Raw genomic sequence first — 24,018 nt, 5'->3', positions numbered from 1 at the left:
ATGTTTACTACATATTATTTGGTCTAATATTCCAAAATTTAAAAATTCTAAACCAGTGAAAGTAGTTTAATTATTATGTACTTATATCCACGTTAATATAGACAGGTGTCCCATACCTTCCTGACCTTTATACTTTATTGACCAAAGGAACATGTGGCTCATAGGTACATGTATATAATACACACAATTAGCTGGAGATTATCTGATATTTTAATTTTAAGTGGTAAAATGGTAAATTTTAATTTTTTAACTTGCGGGGACCATTAAGCGTTAATGTGCATTTAACTTCAAATTACATTTTTTTAATTTGTCAAATGTAGATTATACCTATCATTAGGTATCTGGTACACCCAAGGTGTGAAGTTTCTACCTGCATGACAAGATAATTATACCTTACTTGTAGGTACGGTCCAGTAATTGTTCGACTAAGCGAGAACAACTGTAAATTAACGGAACACGCGCCGCAACTCTTTCATAATTTTCCGGGTGATTTGTTTCATGTAAATTAGTTAGTATTTTCATCAATCTCTCGCTTCCTTTTTTACTCTCTTATGTAAACAAAGAGATATTGCATAATATATTGAATATACATATACATGTACATAGACATATAAATCATAATGTATAACATAACAACAATAGTTGTTTAAACAGTGAATGTACATTTCCAGTTATATCAGTGATATAATTAACTGGATTTACATGTACTTTAAATCACGCTTCGCAAAATTCAATGTAAATACACATGTACGGGGATAAATGTAGTAATATGTAAGATTATACTCGAATGTCTAGCTGTTACAGTCAATATATATTTTCAATGAAAAAAGATAAATAAATAGATAATTTTAGTACATCTAACATTATATGAATTTTCACGAAATGCGTCAAATATCAAATTTATTTTAAAAGAAGCTTATTTATTATTGCTTGTTTAATATTTTTGTTATTTATTTAATCATTTCCTGTACATGTATCCTTTATTCAAACTTCACAATTTAAATTGCATCGAAATTTAATAATCATACTGTAAAGTCATAATTTTGAATTAGCGGTTAATTATAATTTTAAGGTGGTACATTTCTGCAGGTCAGCTTCATTAAGTTTCACGGTCGTGTTGACAAATTAATTGCATCGAATTGAAACAGACAAAGCGTGAAAACTGCCTGGGTGCACCCGTGCTATTCTGTCCGTCGGCTAAATTCTCGCGCGTGCTCTCAGAATATGGCAGCATCCCAAATCCCTGCAATTTCATTGGTCAATTCGGGAAGTAATTAAATCATTTGCAGAGTATATAACCTCTTGAGGATCTCACTTGATCATCATTCACTGATTTGAATTATCTATCAAACAAAGAAACTAAATATCTAAATAATATCAAAAATGGCCGGTTTTGGTTATTTTCCACAGTCCGCATTTTATCCAGTGCAGACGACAATGCAGTCATATGCACCAACTTATGACTTTGCTACAGCCCTGAAAATACAACCAAGCAACAACTCCAATCAAGCATTCCAAGGTATTATTCATTCACATGTGTGCATTTTTTCTTCTCTCTTTCTCTTAAATTAACGTTCAATGATTTCACCAGAATCGACCTTTACAACAGCAGTTCTATTTTTAACGAATTTAAGACCAAGATATCGAGTGATACTGTAGAAAAGCTCATTAATAAAATCCCTACATATCCACCAATGATTTTTAAATATATCTTTCATGGGGGAGATATGATACAAATTACATAATGTAATTGACCATTTTCTTATCTTTTAGGACAGACAGGAATAAACCAAATGGGCGGTTCTTATGTCAATGGCAAAGCTCTCCCAGAATCCGTGCGAAGACAGATTGTAGAGATGTCCCTTAACAATATAAGGGCTTGCGACATTGCAAAACAATTGAAAGTCTCCCATGGCTGTGTTAGTAAACTGTTAAAGAAATATCGAAATACTGGATCCTTCAAGGCAGGATCTACTGGCGGATCCAAACCCAAGGTAGCAATACCAGAGGTGGTGGATATAATCATGAACTACAAGGACGAAAATCCGACAATGTTTGCTTGGGAGATAAGAGACAGGTTAATCAAAGAGAGAAGATGTACAAAATTGAACGTCCCGAGCATTAGCTCCATCAACAGAATCTTGCGTAGCAATCCAACCGAGAAATCCAGACGATCGTCATTGGGCTCAAGTTGCTCTCCGTCATCATCTGAGAGTTCCATCAGTCCACCAATCGCCACAAAGCGCTCTCCTGTTGGATACAGCATCAATGATATCCTTGGCCATCAAAACGCATCTGTCAGTTTCGAATTCACCCCAACTCCCATAATGCCTCAATCTGGAAAACGGAAGTTTAGTGAAATCGACGATGGAGATTTACTGGCAGTTGCTGCTAAATCTGCTCGCTTGATAGAAGAGGAGGCTGCAATAAAACATAACGCACCAGCAGACATCTCCCTGACCGCAGTCCCCACTCCTACATCTACCGATCTCTGCAAGGATCTGGGATCCCTCCTAGACATGCTTCCATGGGTGCCTTCACAAGTCTCATCATCCAAAAATAATAACACAAGCTTCGACGACTCCTTTACCTCCCTTGTTGGCCAAAACAAAGCCGCATACGAGAGGGAATTCCATGAGAGTCAAGCGACATCCACCGAGAGAATCCGTCAACAATACGACGCAGCCAGGCCACACCAACCCGGAGCAGAAACGACAAAGTTCAATGCACCAAAGATCGAAATGCCCTGCTCTTCTCTGCCATCTGTTCAGCATCAAGAAAGTTTCTACCCTCAATACAAGCCACACCCTACTGTTTCCAGACCCGTGCCGACAGTCGTGTCCTCTACTGGGTCAATCTCAAGCATCCCCAATGTGTCCTCATCTTTTTACAATGTGCCATCCTGCTCCCAGACACAGAATACAGGATTGCCTGCCTACAGTTACCCAGGATACGCCCCGACAGCCTTTTCACGCATGGCGCAGCAGAAAAATCTGTATCCTGTCCCTACCATCTCGTCGGAAGCACCAACTTCCGCTTTCCATGCTCCTATCTCGCCCTACTGCGGATACAGCACAGCACCAATTCCTTATTACTATCAGCAATAAGCGGATATAAGAATAGACTGATGTGCTGTAAATATGTATTTATTTGTGTCAGAGTAATATATTTAATAAGTTTATTGTTTGAAATGTTTGATGAGTTCTTTGTCAAATAAAAAAATAATATAATGCAAAATTTCTTCTTCTTTTTTTTTTTCATATGTTACGTTACGTTCCATGCGCATAAAATAGCCCCCCCCCCTCCGCTCCGCAACAAACTTTATAACTCCCCCTTTCCGTGAAAAATGTCTAAACCCACTCATGTGAATTGGTTATTTAGATAAAATCTTTAGATGTTCATTTTTATCGAATGCTAGATGTTTAAGAAATTTTAGCAAACGGCATTTACTTTAATGTCATAACCACAAAATATTTAACCATCGAAAAACAAATCTATAAATTTTTGAATTACTTGAAGTAGATATACACAGTACTTCAGTAAATATGAGAAACATATATGAATACATGTGCATCTTCAACCCGTAAGGGGTTTCCAAGTGGCTACAGATCCAAAACCCATGCCACTGCGGCGACAATAATCACGTAACAATTTGTCTTTAAGACTCCATTCATTGATTAAAGCAACTTCTGCAATAAAAAATTCGACTAAAATCCATTTGATTTTCAAAGGTATCTTGAGGAATGGTTTAAATCAATAACGTATCCAATTTATGATGTGCTTAGGCTTCACTTGTTAAAATGACTGACAGTGTATGTTCTTTAAGTCTTTTTATATATGGGCCTTAATGTTTTAACTAAAGCTATTGTTGTTGATCCCTGTACTATTGGTGTTTCCCACAATTCTTTATTAAATGCAACATAAATAAACAAAAGCTTGCATAGTTCAAAACTACCAATTGTACCTCACATGCTAGCACTATAGTAGACCAAAGAATATAGTGCATATTCCTGATAAAAAATGAACGCAAACGATATAATATAGATTAAGGCTTAACGTTAAGAGGATTACTAATTATCCGTGGATATTCAGATACATGAACTTTATTTGATTACTTTCTATATTTACAATTATCATGCATTTATAATTATAAGTTTTTATTTTTTACTGCATGATAAATATGAAATCGCAAGAAAAAAGGTCTGTTCAAAGTAAGGTTTTTAACCCTTTATTTTGCATCAGAATTTTATCCTAAAACACCTACACTTTATGTACTTCATTTCAAAATAAAACTTTTTTTGGGGTAATATTTTTATAACAAATCTTTTCTTTGCCACCAGGATTATAGCTTATAATGCAATTAATAATTTAGTAAAAATAGCCCTATACACTTATAATGTTTATTTTCCACTGTTTTCTCCTCGCGGCAAGACCTAGCACTTGCATTTGAAATTAGAATAAATATAAATAAAGTGCTAAGTAAATATCTTAATTTTTTGGACTCTTCGCTAATAAAGAGTTCGTAGCGCGTACGCACTACAGTGACAGATTCAAAGTGGGGTGGGGGGGGGGGGGCACACCACCTCTAGACCCGCCCTGGACCCACTGGGGTCCTCAAGGCGGCCCGCAGACCCCCTGTCTAATCTGACGCCCGCTCTAACTTCAAGTCCTGGATCCGCCCCTGAACTATAATGACTGCAATTATTACATGATTTGTGAAATTCTAGATCTATTCTTTATTCTTTTTAGGCTTTACAGCCCACAAGAATTCATGTTTATACAATATTTATTCCATACATATAACCAAATAGAATAGGAGAATGGACCAAATACTTAAATTATGGAAACAAATAATTCCGTAGTATAATTTTTAAACTATTATTTATTAACTGTCCAAAATTATTCATGATTTTACATTTTCTGAGCTTAAAAGTTCGAACATTAAAGGTTTCCTCCAAAGATAAGGTTTAATATATTTTTTTTTACAAAAAATTTCAAACAAAAGACACAATAGTATAAAATGAAATTCATCTTCCCCACAATTAATATTAAAATTTATACATTTTCTATTATTTCTGGTGGTTCTATTGAATCGACCAGTCTCAACAGATGAAAGGTGACAATCTAATCTTAGAAAATTAATACATTTTTAAATTTTAGTATGTATGAGTAGTTGTGAAATAAGGTATCGATAGAATAAACATTTACTAGAACATTGCATACTTGCAAAACTGTTTTGCTCGGTCAAATATTCTTTGTTTAATAATACATAATGTTCTGTGTATTAAAAATGTCATTGAAACCTAAATCAATCAATCAATTTTAATAATAATATTGTTATTTTAGGCAGAAAATTGAGATATCATAATCTTATGAGCATAAATAAATAAATCAATAAATGAATGAATAAATGGAGGCCGGTGTAATATATTCCATGAAAACGTGAAATCGCTTATGCTCATATCGATTCTGTTATATTATAAGTAGTAGAGTAAATATTCGGTATTTTGGTGGTACGTTTGGATTTCAAAACGAAGAGAAATTGAATAAGTATGTACTATATTCCCACGCATTGTAAATAACATACTACACGCTTTGTATATTTAACTAAGTTTGGTCCACATTTCAATTCATTTAAAAAAAAGTCGAAGATAAATCGAATTAAAATTCTTTAGAATTCAGGCATATTTTGATTAAATACTTTAAGTTTCACAAGATAATAACTGCAAAACACGAAATACTGGCAATATTTGTGTTCAGATTAGTAAAAAAAAATCGAAGAAGTACATGCTTGACTTAGGGCAGGATTTGTATACTAATTCAATATTTAAAAAACATATTTGATGAATCCCACTCATCTCTTTATATCCAGTGGATAGGATTAAAGCGATGCTAAAATAACACTGCGATATATAAAAAATGGCGGCGGTTGTCAGAATCTTGCAGTTTAGAGCTTCACCATGAAGGGGTCTTTGGGTATCATTGTGGTACTATTCTCCTTGTTGTCTGTGGAAGGGAAAAGTGTGAGTAAAAAATACTTTTTTTTGTTACCCCCCCCCCCCCAAAAAAATTTTTTCTTAATCTTACTCCATCAGTACCTAGTGAGAAAATAGTTTTTAAAATTTACCGCTTGACTTGTTTCAGCTGATTTTATATGGAATTGTTTTGCTTAATTTTAAACATGAATATGTTGCTGAAACATCAGTAATCGAACAATTTTAAAATACTTGTATGTTTTTTGGTTTTTTTTAAATGATTTTTTAAATATAATTCATTGTGGTCATATTTACAAAAAAATTGATAAAATGGTTGTCTGCATACATATTATACCTTTAAGCATATTTGCTTTATGAAATTATTTTGATATACGCAAGCTAAAAGTTGTTTCATAGTCATTATATGTCTAGTTTTTTTTATTTATATAGTACAATTTAAAGAACCAGTAGTTTGTTAAACATATTGAGTAATATAGATAAATTCAGTATTATTTCATTTATTTTTTAGTACAAGTATCTTTTTATTTTTTCTAGTCATCCTTTTCTGCTCTTCTTAACTTGATTTTGCATTTAAAAAGTTGTGAATATTTTTGTTTTGTGCCTAATGTTCCATTGATATGGTTTGAGAAATATTAAACATTCATTCAGAATTAATGTCCTGGATGTAAGTGAGATTGCCGGACTTAATTAATGAAGTCAGTTTCTCCACTAGAATGATAATCAAAACAAACTTATCCTTAAAAATTAAAAAGGATAATTGTATGATTGTTTCTAGACAGATATTAACTACCAAACTGCAAAAACTTGCATAGCAGATGTCTTGAATTGACGTCATTCCTAACCGACATTTTACTAGTAAGAAAACAGTATTATCATAAGAATTAAGTTTACACTATATTTGAAAAAACATGCATGTGAATTTACGGTGATTTTTTTAAAATAAAGATGGAAAGTTGGTATACTTGTATTTAAAACTGATGCGATTCAGACCAAATAACATTTGATATTTTTTTTCTTCAATCTTGAAATCGAAAAACCGCTATTGATGTTGAAAAATCAAGCATGTAAGGATTGGTATCATTTTGATGCCCACCCCGTCCTTTTCACGCATCTGCTTGCGTAAAATTTATATAAACAAGACAATTCTGGTATCTATAAACGAGAAATTGTTATTGAAAGTTTATTTTTATTAAATATTAGGTTAATAAAAAAACTGGTAAGTATTTCTCGTTTCAAAAGCACATAGCTATATTTTTCTTATATTAAATTCTTGTTTTTTTTTTGGTCTCTAACTACGGGCACATATTCTTATATATACATGTATCTCTAAATATTAACTCTCTCATTCAATTTGTCTTTTGCTTCTAAGTGATTCTATAATAGTACATGTACTATCCAAGGTCTTGTCATATCCATTTGTCATAGTTTATCTCATTCATGAAATAGATTCAATCTTTGCTTTTGTTGCTTATGTACTTGTTGCTTATGTACGTGATTCTCCTAGCCAGCTATAACTTACTCTCTTTTTCTGTTACTGTTCTTTGCGTTATGATATATCCCGGACAACATTAATTGTACCTCCATCCCTTTAACTCCCACTTACGCCGCACCAAATATCAACGGAAAAAACCCCATTTATTTTTGCGTCCATTCATTCGTGTTAGTTACCATAGGTTTCTTATCCTTTTCCTAGCTGGCAAAAGTTTTTTCCTGGCTAGCTTGAAGTGTCTTTCCGGCAGAGCTCGTTTGTTGTCCGAACTCTGTCGGGAAAGCCCGTGAAGTTGTAATTGTTGTAAACACTGTAGATGACGGACTTTGTCGAGGTTTGCCGAATGCTACCGTTTATAGTTTATTTTATGTTTCAAAACGCAAGGAAACATATATTTTAATATTTTCAACTGTCTTTGTATGTGATTACATATGAATTGCATGTGAAAACCCAATAAATTCCTAAATCATGAGTGACACAAAATGGGCGTGTCTTATAGTATAACCGAAAACGGTATTGGCTGCGCTGCGAAGTAATACATAGCACGTACTACATTAAAAAACAGTGGTTTTAAAATAATGTTGCTTTAAAGTGTACAATTAGGAATCGAAATAATATAAATATAACTAATAAGGAACCATTCTTTGCATATTATGAGGTGATAATTTCGGTCGGAGCGTGGTAAAATCGATCATAAAGCCCTTTAGGCTCATTTGATTTGACTACACCCCGACCGAAATTATCACCTCATAATACTCAAAGAATGTTTCTTTATATATATCTCAGCGTATAGGGCGCCAAATACCCATTTGGAAAGTTCTTTGTGCTTGCTTTTATTTTGTTTTTATCTGTAAACACGGGTTTTTACAAATCGATGGGATTGCCGAATAAGTACTGCAATTAAAGGCATCTACAGTATTCGTTTTAAGAGATAATTATACATATACCTTCCCACTTAAACTCCATTAGTTAGCAGATGCTTGTGCAGAATGGTTTTGGCATATGAACTTTTTTTATATTCTCTTTTTGAATTAAATATACACTAATCGCTAGAGCATCTAGTAGCAGAGAAAGGGACAACCAATGGATTCTGGTCTGACGCAGTTTTACACGTACATTTTTATATTTAGTTACACGTACCCCTTGGCATATGATAAAAGATTGGGCGCGTAAAAAACGTTATTGATAAGTTGACAGGCAAAATAAAGATGGATGGTTGCAATCGCTCAAAAGTCTTATTATACATGTATGTGTGGCAGAAAAATTAAACTGGTTTGCATATAGTCAACCAAATACGATGGGTATATGGGGTAGACCCACCTAGCCCCCTCCCCAGGTCTCATGAATGGATTGTTTTCATTATTTTACGTACATTTTTAGTTTCTTGGTGTATCTTGGTGTATATATTTCAGACTAAATTATTTATACTTACATCCATTAAAATATAATATATTTGCTCGAAATTAATCCCACGACAAATGTTTCGGTTTGAATTTTACTTCGTATCTTATCATATGAGACGGATATTGAAACATGAGATGACATAGATAGTTATGTGTTCTTTTGTAGATGCGCCAAAGTTAGAGTCTCTCCCAAAATGTGGTAAGGCATTTTGATTTCAATCTTCTGGTTGAGAATATTAAAATATATTTATATTATCTTTTTCGATTCAGAATGAAAATGAACAATAAACATGGACAACATTCTCCATGAACATGTTTGTAAAGCGCTATCAATACTAATTACTGAAGGGAAAAATATCATCTCCCGTGTAAATATTTGGTTCCAATGTTGCAGCTCTTATACAGTTGTTAAATCTTTTTAATGGCTGTAGATGTGAAATTTGCAATATGACAACGGTGGCCAATATTGTAATTTGTAGATAATTTACACCGAATAAATAAAAAATTATCAATTTGACACAAGAACATTTTTTCAGTTTGTAACCACTTTTAAACGCGCTTTCTTTCGTAACTTTATTACATGTAGCAATAACTTTATACTAAGAAAACGAAACCAACATTTTCAGACTGCGGAAAGGAAATATCCGGAAAACTTCATGGAAAAATCCTTAGTCCAAACTTCCCGCTCACCTACCCGACTGACACGCTATGCACATGGAAAATTACAGTGCCCGAAGGATATGCAGTTAGTTTGGACTTTAAAGTGGTAGAAATAGAGAGGGACTACGACATGCTATATATATACGACACAACCACTGGGGATCACATTGGCAGGTACGTACGCAATATTTTAAACATTTTTCAAAAGATTTACTGTAAATGATGTTATATTCAATGTCACAAATACTTAAATCTCCATCTGCATATCATATATTTTCATCTTTTTAAAATATTAAATAATTTGTTTGTTAATGCGTTTGTGGTTTTTTTTTTTGGTTTTTTTTTTGGGGGGGGGGGGGGTGTTTGTTTGTTTGGTTTTTGTTTGTTTGTTTCTGTGTGTGCAGTTTAAAAAAAACAAAAAAAAAACTTATGGTAACAGAATTCTTGTGTTTAAACACTGTAATAAATAAAATTCTCTTCTTCTACCAACAGATTGACGGGTCATCAGAATGGCTATCAGCTGAACTCAACGTCAAATAAAGTGACCATCTTCTTCTCCTCCGACCAATACAGGGGTGGCCCAGGATTCAAAATAGTCTTTAAAGCAATAAATCTTCACCCAGTCGGTAAGATTTCAAGTTTAATAACTGTGAGATTTCAAAAGTAAAGTCCAAAATAAAGTTATAATTGAACAGTGAATTTTGCACGGTGATATATTTATCAAAAATAGTTTTCTCAAGCTTGTACTCTAGATCTTTATTGCTAATGCCAATGTGTAATTTCCTACCCTTCAGATTTTACAGTAAATGAATTTTTTTTTCATTTTAAAAAATAAAAATGTACAACCATAATTCTAAAGTACAGAGTACAGTTTGTATCTACGTTCATTAAATAGGAGATTAATTCGTTTGAAAAAAACCCTAACTAATCCAGTTAACATTGCTTTGTTCTTGATAGTATGCGGAGGGACTATTAATGGAAAAACAAGTGGAGAGATAGTCAGCCCGAATTTCCCCAACAACTATCCGCTAGGAATCACATGTACCTGGAAAATAGTGGTCACAGAAGGTTCAGTCGTCAAACTCTATTTCCAGACCGTAGAAACGGAAAAAACATACGACACGATTACGATTACCGACTCTTACACCAACGAGTTTATTGACAAGTGAGTAATAATAAAAGCGACTGTTTTAAAAAAATTGAAAGCCACACAAATGATAGATATAATTATTATTTTCTAAGAATGAACGATAACTTTTTTCTCTGGAAATCTGATAAGTATGTAGTTGAAAACACTGCAAAATAGATTTAACAATATTTTGTACTAAAAAGGTGTAGAATTTCATATTTCGGCTCCAAACTTTCAGTTTAATTTCACACGATACTTTTTCCTTTTGAAATCACATAGCAATCAAATGCTTATTTCATTGATATTGCAAATAAAACGATTGATGCGATTGGCTTTAATAAGTTGTTTTCTCTCTTCATAGAATATCTGGTAGTAAGAAAGGTTATACCGTCACGTCTACTGGAAACAGAGTTACCGTTCTTTTCACTGCTGATGAGAATGATTCAGAACAAGGGTTTAAACTGTTATTTAGCACCATTACACCACGTAAGTTAACACACATTATATACCTCAGCTGAGCCCCAATCATCAATAAATTTGAGAGTTTTGCAGATTTCGTCCACTTATTTCGTATTTTATTTCATTTAATAGCAACGCCACCGACCACCGTTATTCCACCCGTAGGTAAGTATTTTTTATTTTATGCAATATCCGATGTCTACATTTTATGATTTCTTAAGTCACCTGTAGTACCATTTATGGATACATACATGTCATGGTATTTGAACAGCAATCTCGAAAGGTCTTAGCATGTAAAACCACAGCTAGCCTAAGATGATTTTGATGTAGTCAAAGTCTTTTGTCAACAAAAGTCCCAATCTCAACTATTCAAGTTTTTACGAATTTCGTTTTTCAAGTTGAAGCTGCTTGGTCCGATTTTCTGTCAATTTCTTCGTACGCTTTTAAACGATGGTAGTGCATAGTTTGTGTATAATTAACCTTTATAGATAGACAAAACGGATTATGGTTCAATAACTTCTATTAGTCATATTTTAATAAGTGGCTATTAGAGGACTCCATGGAAGCAATCTTCCATTATTGTCATCCTGTACAAAAATTAATTGGTTTGCTTTTTTATAATTTGTAGGGAAATTTTGTTTCTGATATAACATTTTAGGATTTATTTTCTATTCATCAAAAAAGGTTTAAGTTGCATGCAGAATCATCATAATAGCAAGATTTTGAAGCAAAAAAAATGCAGGTCACTCTGCTTTAATTAAATAATTGAATATCGCTGTTAATGATTTTTTTAAACGTACCACTGTATTTCTGTGCCTTAAGTGAGTAGTTGGCATTCTTTTGAAATGTTTCTCAATTCAGTTTATTGGTTTAATAATAAATAATTTAAACTGAATTGAAATGTTTCTTCTCTCATCAGTGTGTGGCGGTAAAATAACTGGAAAAGACAAGGGGAGAATTACGAGCCCGTTGTATCCTAAATCCTATCCCATCGATGTGGCCTGTACATGGGAGCTGACAGTGTCCGAAGGCAAACTTATCAGGGTATATTCGACGTTCATGTCGACAGAGGCCGGTTCAGATATCATCACATTCCTTGACCCATTGTCAGGTTCCTATATAACCAGGTAAATAGAACCATTTTAAACAAGAGCTTGGACTTTGGGTAGTTGTGTCAAACAGCATTGTGACGTAGGTCTGTCCATCTCATTGCTGGCCTGTCAGCCATGGTCCTTTTACAATCACATGAACAAATATTGTCTGGCTTGTGCGTTAAGGCTTGAAACCAGCGTCATTTTCAACTTGTTTTGACGCAAGAAATAGATAGACAAGTACTAGACTGCTGAAAACCCAAGGTCTTTTTAGAATGGTTGTACAAAAAATTCAGAATACACTCGACAATAATATAGCTAAGACAAGTACTAGACTGCTGAAAACCCAAGGCCTTTTTAAAATGGTTGTACAAAAAATTCAGAATCAACTCGACAATAATAAAGCTAAGTGATATATTAAACTTAACTCGGTAATAATTTAACTTGGCAATGATATAACTAGGTGAATGAAAACTTAATTAATCAGAACATATTGAGCTATAAGATTTATTCGATAAAGAGAGTTATATGAATTCCTTTAAAAAAAACGTACTTCAAAATAAAACACCAAGCGTTTCTATATCATCGCCGTTATTTCTTCTTATGAAAGCCTTTTACTAAAGTCAATTAAACTAGTGTTGTGTCATTTATTAATTTATGTGTGATTTTTTCTTCTTTTTTTTAGTGTGAGCGGAGACAAAAGCGATTTTTCGACCGTTTCTATCGACAATACTTTAACTATCGTGTTCCTTTCGGACGCAGAAATAACGGGAGATGGCTTTATCTTGAATTTTGAGGCCTTTACCCCACCAACAGGTAAACTGCGTAAGCAATGTGTACAATTATGGCATTTGTTTTCACATACCGTTTCTTTGGGTATTTGTTAATTCTACAGTGAAACTAGATTCTACCGAATCTCCTCATGAAACAGTAGTTTCTAAGTGAACAGTAATATCAAGTATAATTTATAAATGTTTTTTTTCCTGATATTTCTACCTAATTGCATTAACTAAGAATCTTTAAATCACGAAATCGAATTCCACTGAGGGTTTTTATAATTTTGACCTTTCCAAAATTTTTTAAAACATTTCTTTTTGGTCAAGTATTGTAAAATTTGAAAATTCTTAATCCATGAAAGTATTTCGATTATAATGTACTTTTATCCACATTGATATCTACAGCCTTTCCATACCACTGTCAATAACTTTGCAGATTCCGTGTTCGTGGTTTACTGTATTGTGTCGCCTTTCTGTCACGGTCTTATTGCTCGTATAGATACGAGAAAATACGATCAAATAAGATTGATAATAACGATTAATCGATGATAAAGAATAATTATGATCGTAGAAAAAAATTAATAGTCAAAAGTGTTCTACGCATAACACGAATGGCACAACCGACCACAAGATCGGAGGAGATTTGATGCGATTACCACGAGTACTCTACGATCTAGACAATTTCATTCGCACTGCGAATCGGGATAATGTGAACATAGCTTTATCAATTTTTAACCACGATTTGTCTGTTTATCTTTTGCTCGTTGACTGTAAATTAATAAACTTATTTATATTGATTTATTTCTATAATAATTCCTTTATATTACAAATAGTCAATTAATTATATTTAGTATGCAGTATTGTGGGCAGTTCATCAGATACAATCTACAGTGTAGATTTAATAATAAAAACGCTCACTTCAGCAAATGTATGAATGTACAAAGAAGTTATTAATCTTTTCGTACCAATACGACAGTGAATTTACGTAACATTCTAAATATTTTATCTCTTTATATCTTTTAGAACCACCTACCACCTTGGAAGACGGTAAGCATTTAGATTTATTTACTTTTTAGGCGTTCTCTGGTATTTAAATGGATATAGTCACGACTGCTGTTTTTCTATTGTTCTCGTTTACAATGCTTTCGTAATGCATTTCTAATGATCAACCACAATCTGAGTGTCAGTCGTAAAGTAATAAGTAAAAGACATGGCTTACAACTTTTTGTAAACAAGGCTCGTGTCTTGTTTTTGCTTAGTACATTGGATCAATATACCGGCTAAAATTCTTTTTCAAGCTGATGTACATATTCGTTACAACATTTATATACAGTTCCTAGCGTTTGTCGCGTTCATTTAAGCTATAAACCTGAAAATTTCAAAATGAAAACAAAAACATGTCTATTGATAAAATCTTAAGACCGGAGGTTAAAATCACTAAAGATGTAATTGCACAATATATCCCAATATTTTGTGGTTTTATCAATACATTCGTGGGAATCGATTTTTGTGGATATGATGGACATCACAATTTCAATGATACATGTAGTATTACGTAAATTCGTGGAATATGATTGTATCTTTACAATACTATTATTTATTATCTACCAAATATTTCCCCCTATAAATATTTTGAGAAAACTGATTGAGATTCATAGCTTCATAGAAACTGACAGAGCTGAAATCTACAGCTCTTACCTATTCTAACTAGTTTATTGCAACCTTCAAAAACCTAAGAAAAATCACGGACTGCACGAAATAATCATGATGATGCATGATGATGTCTGACTCAAATTCCTTCATTAGACGACTTGGCTATTTCTTTTATCTAACGTACTGTTGTACATTAAAGCAATATGAGCTGCTATTTTCATGTTCCAAATTTTTTTTTACGAAAATGTTATTTTCTACTAAAATGATAAAAAAAATATCATGGTTTTTAAATTTCTGTTAGCTATAGTTTTGTGGAAATACATGTATCCGTTAAGAAGACTTAATTAGGGGAAAATTGAATTATTATCGTACTGTACACAAATTCAACTGCTATATATTCCGTAGAAGAAAAATCTATCATTTGTCAAAAATTAATGATTTTTTTTCGAATTTCATTTATCATAAAATATAAGTTACATACATACTTATCATATAGGGCTTTGCAGCAAAATAAAATTCTAAATAATACAGCTCATACTGTTTTAACAATAATTTAGTTACTTTTACTTACTCTTTTTTTTGTTGTTATAAATGTTTTATTAATAAGCCAACTGCTTCTACATACATTTACTTACTCTTAACAATCAGACATGAAATTTAAAAAAAAAATGTAATATAAAATATAAACATCCGAATAAAATGCTTTCTTCTAATTCTATATATATTATATTTATGTATTATTAACGTCAGGTACGATCCTCTCACATATGGACGAAAATATCTCATAGTTCATGGAGTATATTCAATTGACCAATGCGCGTAAAGTTTAATCGGAGGTAGACCTTTGATGTGACCTTTTATTATCCAATCGAAGTTTGCATAAAATACGAGAATATTCAGCTTAACATTAGATCTACCTTATGTGTTCAAGCATAACTTCTGTCATTGCGTGGTCTATGCGGCCTCCAGACTTGAGACGATGCTTAGCAACACATTTCACGAAAATTGGTAATCAACGAATGTTAATGCAACCACAGTATTTTAAAACCATAACCAACATGAATATAATTTTTGCCTGTTTTACAGTTTGCGGAGGAGAAATTACCGGACAAAGCCGAGGAAACATTCATAGTCCAAGATTTCCGTCGGAATATCCATTGGATATAAACTGCACTTGGGTTATTACGGTCCCGGAAGGAAAATACATGAGACTGGCTTTCCCAATTCTTCGAACCGAAGAGAATCACGATCTTATTGTACTTAAAACAGACGATTACCTTGACGAGTAAGCCCAGTTGATCGATTTTGGGGTGGGAGGGGATGCCATTATCTTGAGATTTTTTTGGTGATTCTCTTAAACAGAAATTTTCGTTTTACAAATGATAACATAGCTTAAATCCTTAAGTGTCACGGATTATTGCAAATCCAAGCCATTGTCTTCCAACAAACATTCTACGTGTACTCTACTCTTGTAATTATACAGACAAACTTATTTCAGTTTGTCTAGAATGGTTTTCTTATGTTTGCAACCCAACTAGTATTTATCATTATGATTAAAATCTGTCTGGTTTTTCTCAATAGGGTAAGTGGACATGAAGATGGATTAGTGTTGTTACCAGAAAGCAACAAAGTCACGATCTTTTTTACATCCGACTCAGAAAGACCAGACACTGGATTTAACATGACATTTGAAGCTGTGGAAATAAAACAAGGTAATAATTTTGTTAAAAATTATATAAGTCAAGAATGATTTCTTCCAGAAAATAGAAAAAAGATTTTATGATTAAACAGATACATAGAACATGTATATATTCCTTGATTGTTTTGTTATATAAATATTTTTTTTTACTATTGAAGTAACGTCCGAAAAAATCGTGCACACAGGATCAGTAGTAAAAGTCCAAGAAACCCATACATCACACACCTATAAAATTGAAGGCAAAGGTCCCGCTCAAAAGGTCCAAGAAATTGAATCTTTTCAAGGCAAACCTGTAGAAAAAGTTCAAGAAACTCATTCATCACACACTTATAAAATTGAAGGCAAAGGTCCTTCCGAAAAGGTCCAAGAAATTGAATCATTACAAGGTCAAAAGAAACCTCAAGAAAATAAAGGCGACGAAACTGTTGAAAATATTCAAGAAAATAAATCATCAGAAGGTCAAGTAAAACCTGCAGATGTTGACGAAGGATCCGATAACAATGTCCAAGAATCCAATTCAGCGGAAAATCAAGAGAAAACTCAAGAAACCGAAGGTAAAGCACCTGTCGAAAATGTCCAGGAAACTCAGTCATCACAAAGTCAAGAGGAAGCCTCAAAAATCCAAGGCGAAACACCTGTCGAAAATGAATCAGAAAGTCAAAAGAAACCCCTAAATTTGTTAGGACCCAATGAACCCTCACATGATGTTCAAGAAAATAAACAATCAGAGAGTCAAGAAAATACCCCAAAAATTGAAGGCGAAGGATCTGACGAAAATGTTCAAGAAAATGAACCATCAGAGAGTCAAAAAGGATCTCAAGAAAAGGAAGGCGAAGGATCTGAAGAAAATGTTCAAGAAAATGAACCATCAGAGACTCAAGAAGGATCCCAAGAAAAGGAAGGCGAAGAACCTGAGGAAAATGTTCAAGAAATTGAACCATCAGAGAGTCAAGAAGAAACCCAAGAAATGGAAGGCGAAGGATCGGACGAAAATGGTCAAGAAAATGAATCATCAGAAAGTCAAGTTAAACCTATAGATATGGCAAGCGAAGCATCCTCAGATGATGTTCAAGAAAATGAACCATCAGAGAGTCAAGAAGGATCCCAAGAGAAGGAAGGCGAAGAATCTGAAGAAAATGTTCAAGAAAATGAACCATCAGAGACTCAAGAAGGATCCCAAGAAAAGGAAGGCGAAGAACCTGAGGAAAATGTTCAAGAAAATGAACCATCAGAGAGTCAAGAAGGATCCCAAGAAAAGGAAGGAGAAGGATCTGAAGAAAATGGTCAAGAAAATGAACCATCAGAGAGTCAAGAAGGACAGCAAGAAATGGAAGGTGAAGAACCTGAAGAAAATGTTCAAGAGAATGAACCATTAGATAGTCAAAAAGGATCCCAAGAAAAGGAAGGCGAAGGAACTGAAGAAAATGTTCAAGAAAATGAACCATCAGAGACTCAAGAAGGATCCCAAGAAAAGGAAGGCGAAGAACCTGAAGAAAATGTTCCAGAAAATGAACCATCAGAGAGTCAAGAAGAAACCCAAGAAATGGAAGGCGAAGGATCGGACGAAAATGGTCAAGAAAATGAATCATCAGAAAGTCAAGTTAAACCCATAGATATGGCAAGCGAAGCATCCTCAGATGATGTTCAAGAAAATGAACCATCAGAGAGTCAAGAAGAAACCCAAGAGATGGAAGGCGATGGATCTGACGAAAAAAGTCAAGAAAAAGAACAATCAGAGAGTCAAGAAGGACCGCAAGAAATAGAAAGCGAAGAACCTGAAGAAAATGTTGAAGAAAATGAACCATCAGAGAGTAAGGAAGGACCCCAAGAAATGGAAGGCGAAGGATTGGACGAAAATGGTCAAGAAAATGAACCATCAGAGAGTCAAGAAGGACAGCAAGAAATGGAAGGTGAAGAATCTGAAGAAAATGTTCAAGAGAATGAACCATTAGATAGTCAAAAAGGATCCCAAGAAAAGGAAGGCGAAGAATCTGAAGAAAATGTTCAAGAAAATGAACCATCAGAGAGTCAAAAAGGATCCCAAGAAAAGGAAGACGAAGGATCTGAAGAAAATGTTCCAGAAAATGAACCATCAGAGAGTAAGGAAGAACCCCAAGAAATGGAAGGCGAAGGATCGGACGAAAATGGTCAAGAAAATGAACCATCAGAGAGTCAAGAAGGACAGCAAGAAATGGAAGGTGAAGAACCTGAAGAAAATGTTCAAGAGAATGAACCATTAGATAGTCAAAAAGGATCCCAAGAAAAGGAAGGAGAAGGATCTGAAGAAAATGTTCAAGAAAATGAACCATCAGAGACTCAAGAAGGATCCCAAGAAAAGGAAGACGAAGGATCTGAAGAAAATGTTCCAGAAAATGAACCATCAGAGAGTAAGGAAGAACCCCAAGAAATGGAAGGCGAAGGATCGGACGAAAATGGTCAAGAAAATGAACCATCAGAGAGTCAAGAAGGACAGCAAGAAATGGAAGGTGAAGAACCTGAAGAAAATGTTCAAGAGAATGAACCATTAGATAGTCAAAAAGGATCCCAAGAAAAGGAAGGCGAAGGATCTGAAGAAAATGAACAAGAAAATGAACCATTAGAGAGTCAAGAAGAAACACAAGAGATGGAAGGCGATGGCTCAGAAGAAAATAGTCAAGAAAATGAACACTCAGAGAGTCAAGAAGGACCGCAAGAAATGGAAGGCGAAGGATCTGAAGAAAATGTTCAAGAAAATGAACCATCAGAGAGTCAAGAAGGACAGCAAGAAATGGAAGGCGAAGGACCTGAAGAAAATAATAAAGAAAATGAACCATCAGAGAGTCAGGAAGGACCCCAAGAAATGGAAGAAGGTGAAGGTTCTGAAGAAAATGTTCAAGAAAATGAACCATCAGATAATCAAGAAGAACCCCAAGAAACGGAAGGTGAAGTTTCCTCAGATGATGTTCAAGATAATTGATGAAGTTGACAACGAACAACCATGATAAAGAGAACACAAAGTCAATGTAAAGAGGGACTTTTCTGACGAGTAAACATGAATGTACGATAAAGAAACCAAAGCATAAATTCAAAATCGATGCACTATTACTTTTGTTCTTATGAAAGGAAAACAAAATAAATGTTTTTATAGAAATAGTCTGTTCTGTTTAACTACGTATGAAAATTCGTTAGTTTAATAATATTTTTTTTTTACTTCTAAGTAAGACAAATAGTTTTAATTTTTACTTTTATACCGTGTCAAATTTGGCGAGGTTAAGCATTTGAACGTATGCTTCTACAGGTATGGATATGTATGTTTACAGGTAAACGTAGAATGATCTGGGTTTTGTTTAATAAGCTACACGTGTACGTGTCAAAAAATGTCAGGCTCAACATTTCCAACATGTTCATCTTACTCTCACTAATCATGAAAAAAGTCAATGAATTTGATAAAAGTACACCAGATGCGCAGTTGTTTTCAATTTACCCTCTCCTTTCGCTTGTACACGTTATGTAAAATTGTAGAATTACACGGACTGCATAAATTATCACATAAAACGCATTAAATCCCCCTTTATACAAGTACTTGTACACGAACACGTTCAAAAGCTTAACCTCTATTCTATAAAACTTTTAAATACCATTGTACACTAAACAAGATATACTCAGCATCAATAAAAGGAAAAACTATTAAACTATTTAACGAGGAAGTTAAGTCGGGGAAATTCTATTATGATTATCACTGAAATCAGAAAACCTTTAAAATCCGACAATAACAAAAGTTGTCGGGCAAAATGGCGGCGCGTCTTTGGATACTGAGCTACGTCATATCATTGGCTCACGTGACCTGTCAATCCAAATTCCGCGATCCGCCAATTAATCGGGCTCCGTTGCTAGCCCATATGCTTAAAAACAGTTGAGAATATTTGTATCACTGCTGTTGTTTTTTTACACACCCGCCACTATTTATAACACTTAAATTCATAGCTTAATTCTCTATTTTTTTACCTTTCTCGTCAGTCGTTTGTGCAAACCTGGATGCTATTGTAGGATCATAAGATTACGTCACGGGCAAAGGGGGTCACTCTTAATATTTTGGGGCTTAAAAATAAAAGGTATGGCTGAACTTTTGTGTAAAAAAAATCAGCTTAAATAACGTTACGTTCGCCAGGTCGCCGTATAAATTTTGACGCTTGCCGTGTAAAGAAATTTATAAGGCAACCACGTGACGTGATTTATCCAATGACCTTGAGACATTCTAGCCCGAGGCAAAACAATGAATAATGATAGGACCAAATCATGCTTTGGCTCTAATTCTTTTCTAATTAAGTATGTATTATTTGAAACATTGGTCAACAGAAGATACCGATTGTGAAGAACATTTGTAATGTTTTAATCAATGACAAATGACAACGTGAAAGTTTTTAGAATACCAGTATTCCGTGCACGTGGTAATTCTATCTCTATTCAAGTAATTACGTTACCCGGGGTTGTTATACTTTGGAACCGGGGAGGGGGGGGGGGCTTAGCCCCAGCACTTTTTTTGCAAAGTTAGACGTAACCATCAGGCACGTAGCAGAATAGAGGGTTCAGCCCCCCCCCCCCCCCCCCCCCCCCCCCACGGATTAGGATTTTGATGATTTTGGGAATTAGGTTTTTTTTCTCAATATTTCCGAAGATTAGTCTAGCCCCCCCCCCCCCCCCCACTTTCAATTTGCTTCCGACACCAGTGCTTTGTACCAATTCCCGCTCTTTAGAATTTGCAGTCACTGGCAAGAACGAATGTATTGAGAAGTTTTAATTTTATCATTAGTTTCAATACATGTAAACTATTAAATCGTTCACTTATCGAAATATCTAGTGTCAAACTACTTCATTGGTATTCTTATCTTTGTAAGTAATGTTTTTTGTGAAATGACACAAAACCATTGGTTTTGTTTTAGTAATGGAACGATGGATACATATCAAAACTTTCAACTGTAGTTTTAAATAGCGTGTCAAATTTGCATTAAAAAGAAGCGAAGTTTTAAGCTTACTACTACCGCCATCTATCCGTGTATCAGTTTATTCCCGAAACAATTGATATTTCTGAATGATTTGTAATTCTATAGTCACTGTTCAGTGACTTACTAAGAAATCAGTGTTAAAAATATGACTTCGATTTAGTTTCCATTTAATTTTTACGAGAGTTACATCAATAATTAATTCATAATTTGTAAGAAATAGATACGCAAAACTCTGTATAAATAGTTTCTCGTGAAATCAAACAGTCTTCATTACTTACATTTAAAACACTACATCTGATATAGAGGTGTAGCGTTATGGCCGTGGTATGTAATAGCTATGTAACGTAAAAGGTGTGTAACGAAATGGCCGTGCAATGTAATACTTGTGTAACGTAACAAAAGTGTAATTTTATAGCTGCATGTGTAACGTAATAACTTTGTAACATAACAGCTGTGCATTACAGTGTTTGTAGCTATTATAATGAATTGGGATGTCCACATGTACAGTTGATGACGATGCATCTGAACTGAAAAACTTTTAATATACATGTAACAAATAGCTAGGAAAAGTGGAAGCATGTGCAACTTTCAATATAAAACAATAAGCTTTCATCCCCTTGTTATATATAAAGTCTATTATCAGTACTCCCCCAAAGCTATCGTAAAATTAAGTAATTTTCTTTAACCAAATTTAAGCAATTTTTTAGGGAATTGCTTGTGTTTTGCAGCACATTACTACGAATAACAGCCTAAAAAATTAAATCTTTTTTATTTTCAATTCCTTAAAAATTTAAACAGATATTTAAATGAAAATAATCTAAAACATTCAACACTATAAACTATAACAAACTTTTTATTTGTTGTTTGCTTTTTTGCCATTGTACCACAAACTCAAGAAATTAAAAAACCAATACCTGCCGACATTTAACAATGCTTTTACTTTGTGTAAATATTACCAATAAATCGAACATTGACTGTCACTGAAGTTACACACAGTAGATATGAATTTAGATTGAAAAAAAAACAAGATGATTTTATTACAAGAATACACTGAAAAAAAGATAACAAAGCTTTGATTTATTAATCAAATCTCTTGTCAAATATTGACGAATTTGGCTCATAAATTTTAAAATGCTAAAATCTTTTTACCCGATGTCTGCAAGGGTTCGCGTTTAGTAGGTCGAACAGGCCGTAACAAAATTCGCCATGGCAAGGGCTTTCCGTATCTTACACTAAAGTCAATTTTCCTTGGCACTGCATTTTTCTTACTCTGTACTGTCGATTTTAAAAAGATTTCCTTTTTAGTCAAACCACAAATATTTGTTTTGAGTTCGGGTAAAACATTGTTAGATTTGTTGTTTGAAAAATCCATCCCATCCGTATTATTTTGAAGTACTGTATCGGTGTCCAGTTCCATGCTCCCCTTGTATGAAATCGGAGACGAAGATCGGGATTCAGCATCCTCTTCTTGAATTTCCACGCTTTCATTTTTTCTTGCGCTAAATGTCGTCTGCTGTCGCCAAAGAAACTCGCGCGTTTCTTTCATGGAATGCGACGTTTCAAACATAAAGTGATACGTACGTTCCCGCCGACATGGAAACTGCAAACATTGTTTGCCGGCACAGATGCTGGCTCTCTTCTGCGAAGCATTGTCCGACGGTTTGTGGCTTGGCTTGGATGATGGTTCTGTAGCCGATTTCTCGCCGTCCGTCCCCACTGGTGAATCATTTTCCGATTCATAGTACCTGGCGATGCTTGATACGACATTACTGGAGATAGACTCCGTGAACTCTTTCTCCAGTCGCTGAATACGCCTGACGTGCTTACCCCAGGCAGAGTTGGAATCAAATTCGAGGCGGCGGAGGGACTTTTCTAGCTGTAATCTGCCTCTCTTTTCAAGAAGCAAACTCAGAGTACAAGTCGCTATATTTCTTTCGCGAATTTTGTCTCGCCTGTTAGCCATTCGCCTTAACTCACTTTTTATTAGAATTTTTCAATTCCAGTGCTATATATGCGCGATTTGCGCAATCGTAACTATTAACAATGCGTTTGCTAACTATTGTTGCTCATAGCAGACTATAGTCTATGGACAATGTCAATTTCCGCCAAACTCACAATATTGGAAGAGAAAATCGATGGTTATGAATGTTTTATACGCTTTAAAAGCCCCCTTAATTAGTTTAAGGTTAAAGCCGAACGCAAATTAAATAAAAATTCTATAAATTCAAACACATTCGCTGGTCAGAATAAACAAAATGTTTGCTAAAAGAATTTTCATTCAGTAACAATATTGATTCGTTTTTTAACTTTACACCTCTCCAAGATACGCATCTCAAAACGCTGCGAGTTTAGAGATCAATGAATTGTGCAGTCGTCAACCCTAATCATGAGAAAATTTATATTATCTGGTGATAGGAGGATATAAAAGTATACAGAGGACAAATGTAAACATGTACATGTACACCAGTACATGCAAGTCGGTAGTTATAGATGATATAAATTAACAAATTTTGAAAAGCATAATTTAGGTCATAAGGGCAGTAGCATAGTATAATCATTACTGTAAAAACTTTTAATTCTTTCAGGTGGGGTAGAGGAGTATATATTAGAGAGAGAGAGAGAGAGAGAGTTTCAAATATAACAAACATAAAATATATAGCAAAACCAGTGAATGATATTAA

The 24,018-nt window shown here is 34.1% G+C and overlaps 2 protein-coding genes across 2 annotated transcripts; both read left to right on the top strand.

The window, feature by feature from the left end:
* Positions 1-1,793: 1,793 nt before the first annotated feature.
* Positions 1,794-3,143, top strand: LOC128178960 (paired box protein Pax-8-like). Its single transcript, XM_052846402.1, has one exon. The coding sequence runs from the start codon at positions 1,794-1,796 to the stop codon at positions 3,105-3,107; it is 1,314 nt and encodes a 437-aa protein (XP_052702362.1). The 3' UTR covers positions 3,108-3,143.
* A 2,817-nt stretch (positions 3,144-5,960) lies between these two features.
* LOC128178959 (uncharacterized protein DDB_G0290685-like) lies at positions 5,961-19,488 on the top strand. The gene is made up of 14 exons (XM_052846401.1): positions 5,961-6,023; positions 7,197-7,212; positions 9,055-9,087; positions 9,515-9,722; positions 10,041-10,174; positions 10,506-10,713; positions 11,039-11,163; positions 11,269-11,301; positions 12,056-12,263; positions 12,913-13,043; positions 14,027-14,050; positions 15,743-15,941; positions 16,238-16,368; positions 16,514-19,488. Exons 1-14 carry the CDS (start codon positions 5,961-5,963, stop codon positions 19,309-19,311), a joined length of 4,311 nt encoding a protein of 1,436 aa, XP_052702361.1. The 3' UTR covers positions 19,312-19,488.
* Positions 19,489-24,018: the final 4,530 nt, after the last annotated feature.

This window comes from Crassostrea angulata, chromosome 3, assembly GCF_025612915.1.
Source record: "Crassostrea angulata isolate pt1a10 chromosome 3, ASM2561291v2, whole genome shotgun sequence".
Lineage (NCBI taxonomy): Eukaryota > Metazoa > Mollusca > Bivalvia > Ostreida > Ostreidae > Magallana > Magallana angulata.
Note: the sequence above shows the minus strand (reverse complement) of the source record. Positions and strands in the feature narration are given on the sequence as shown.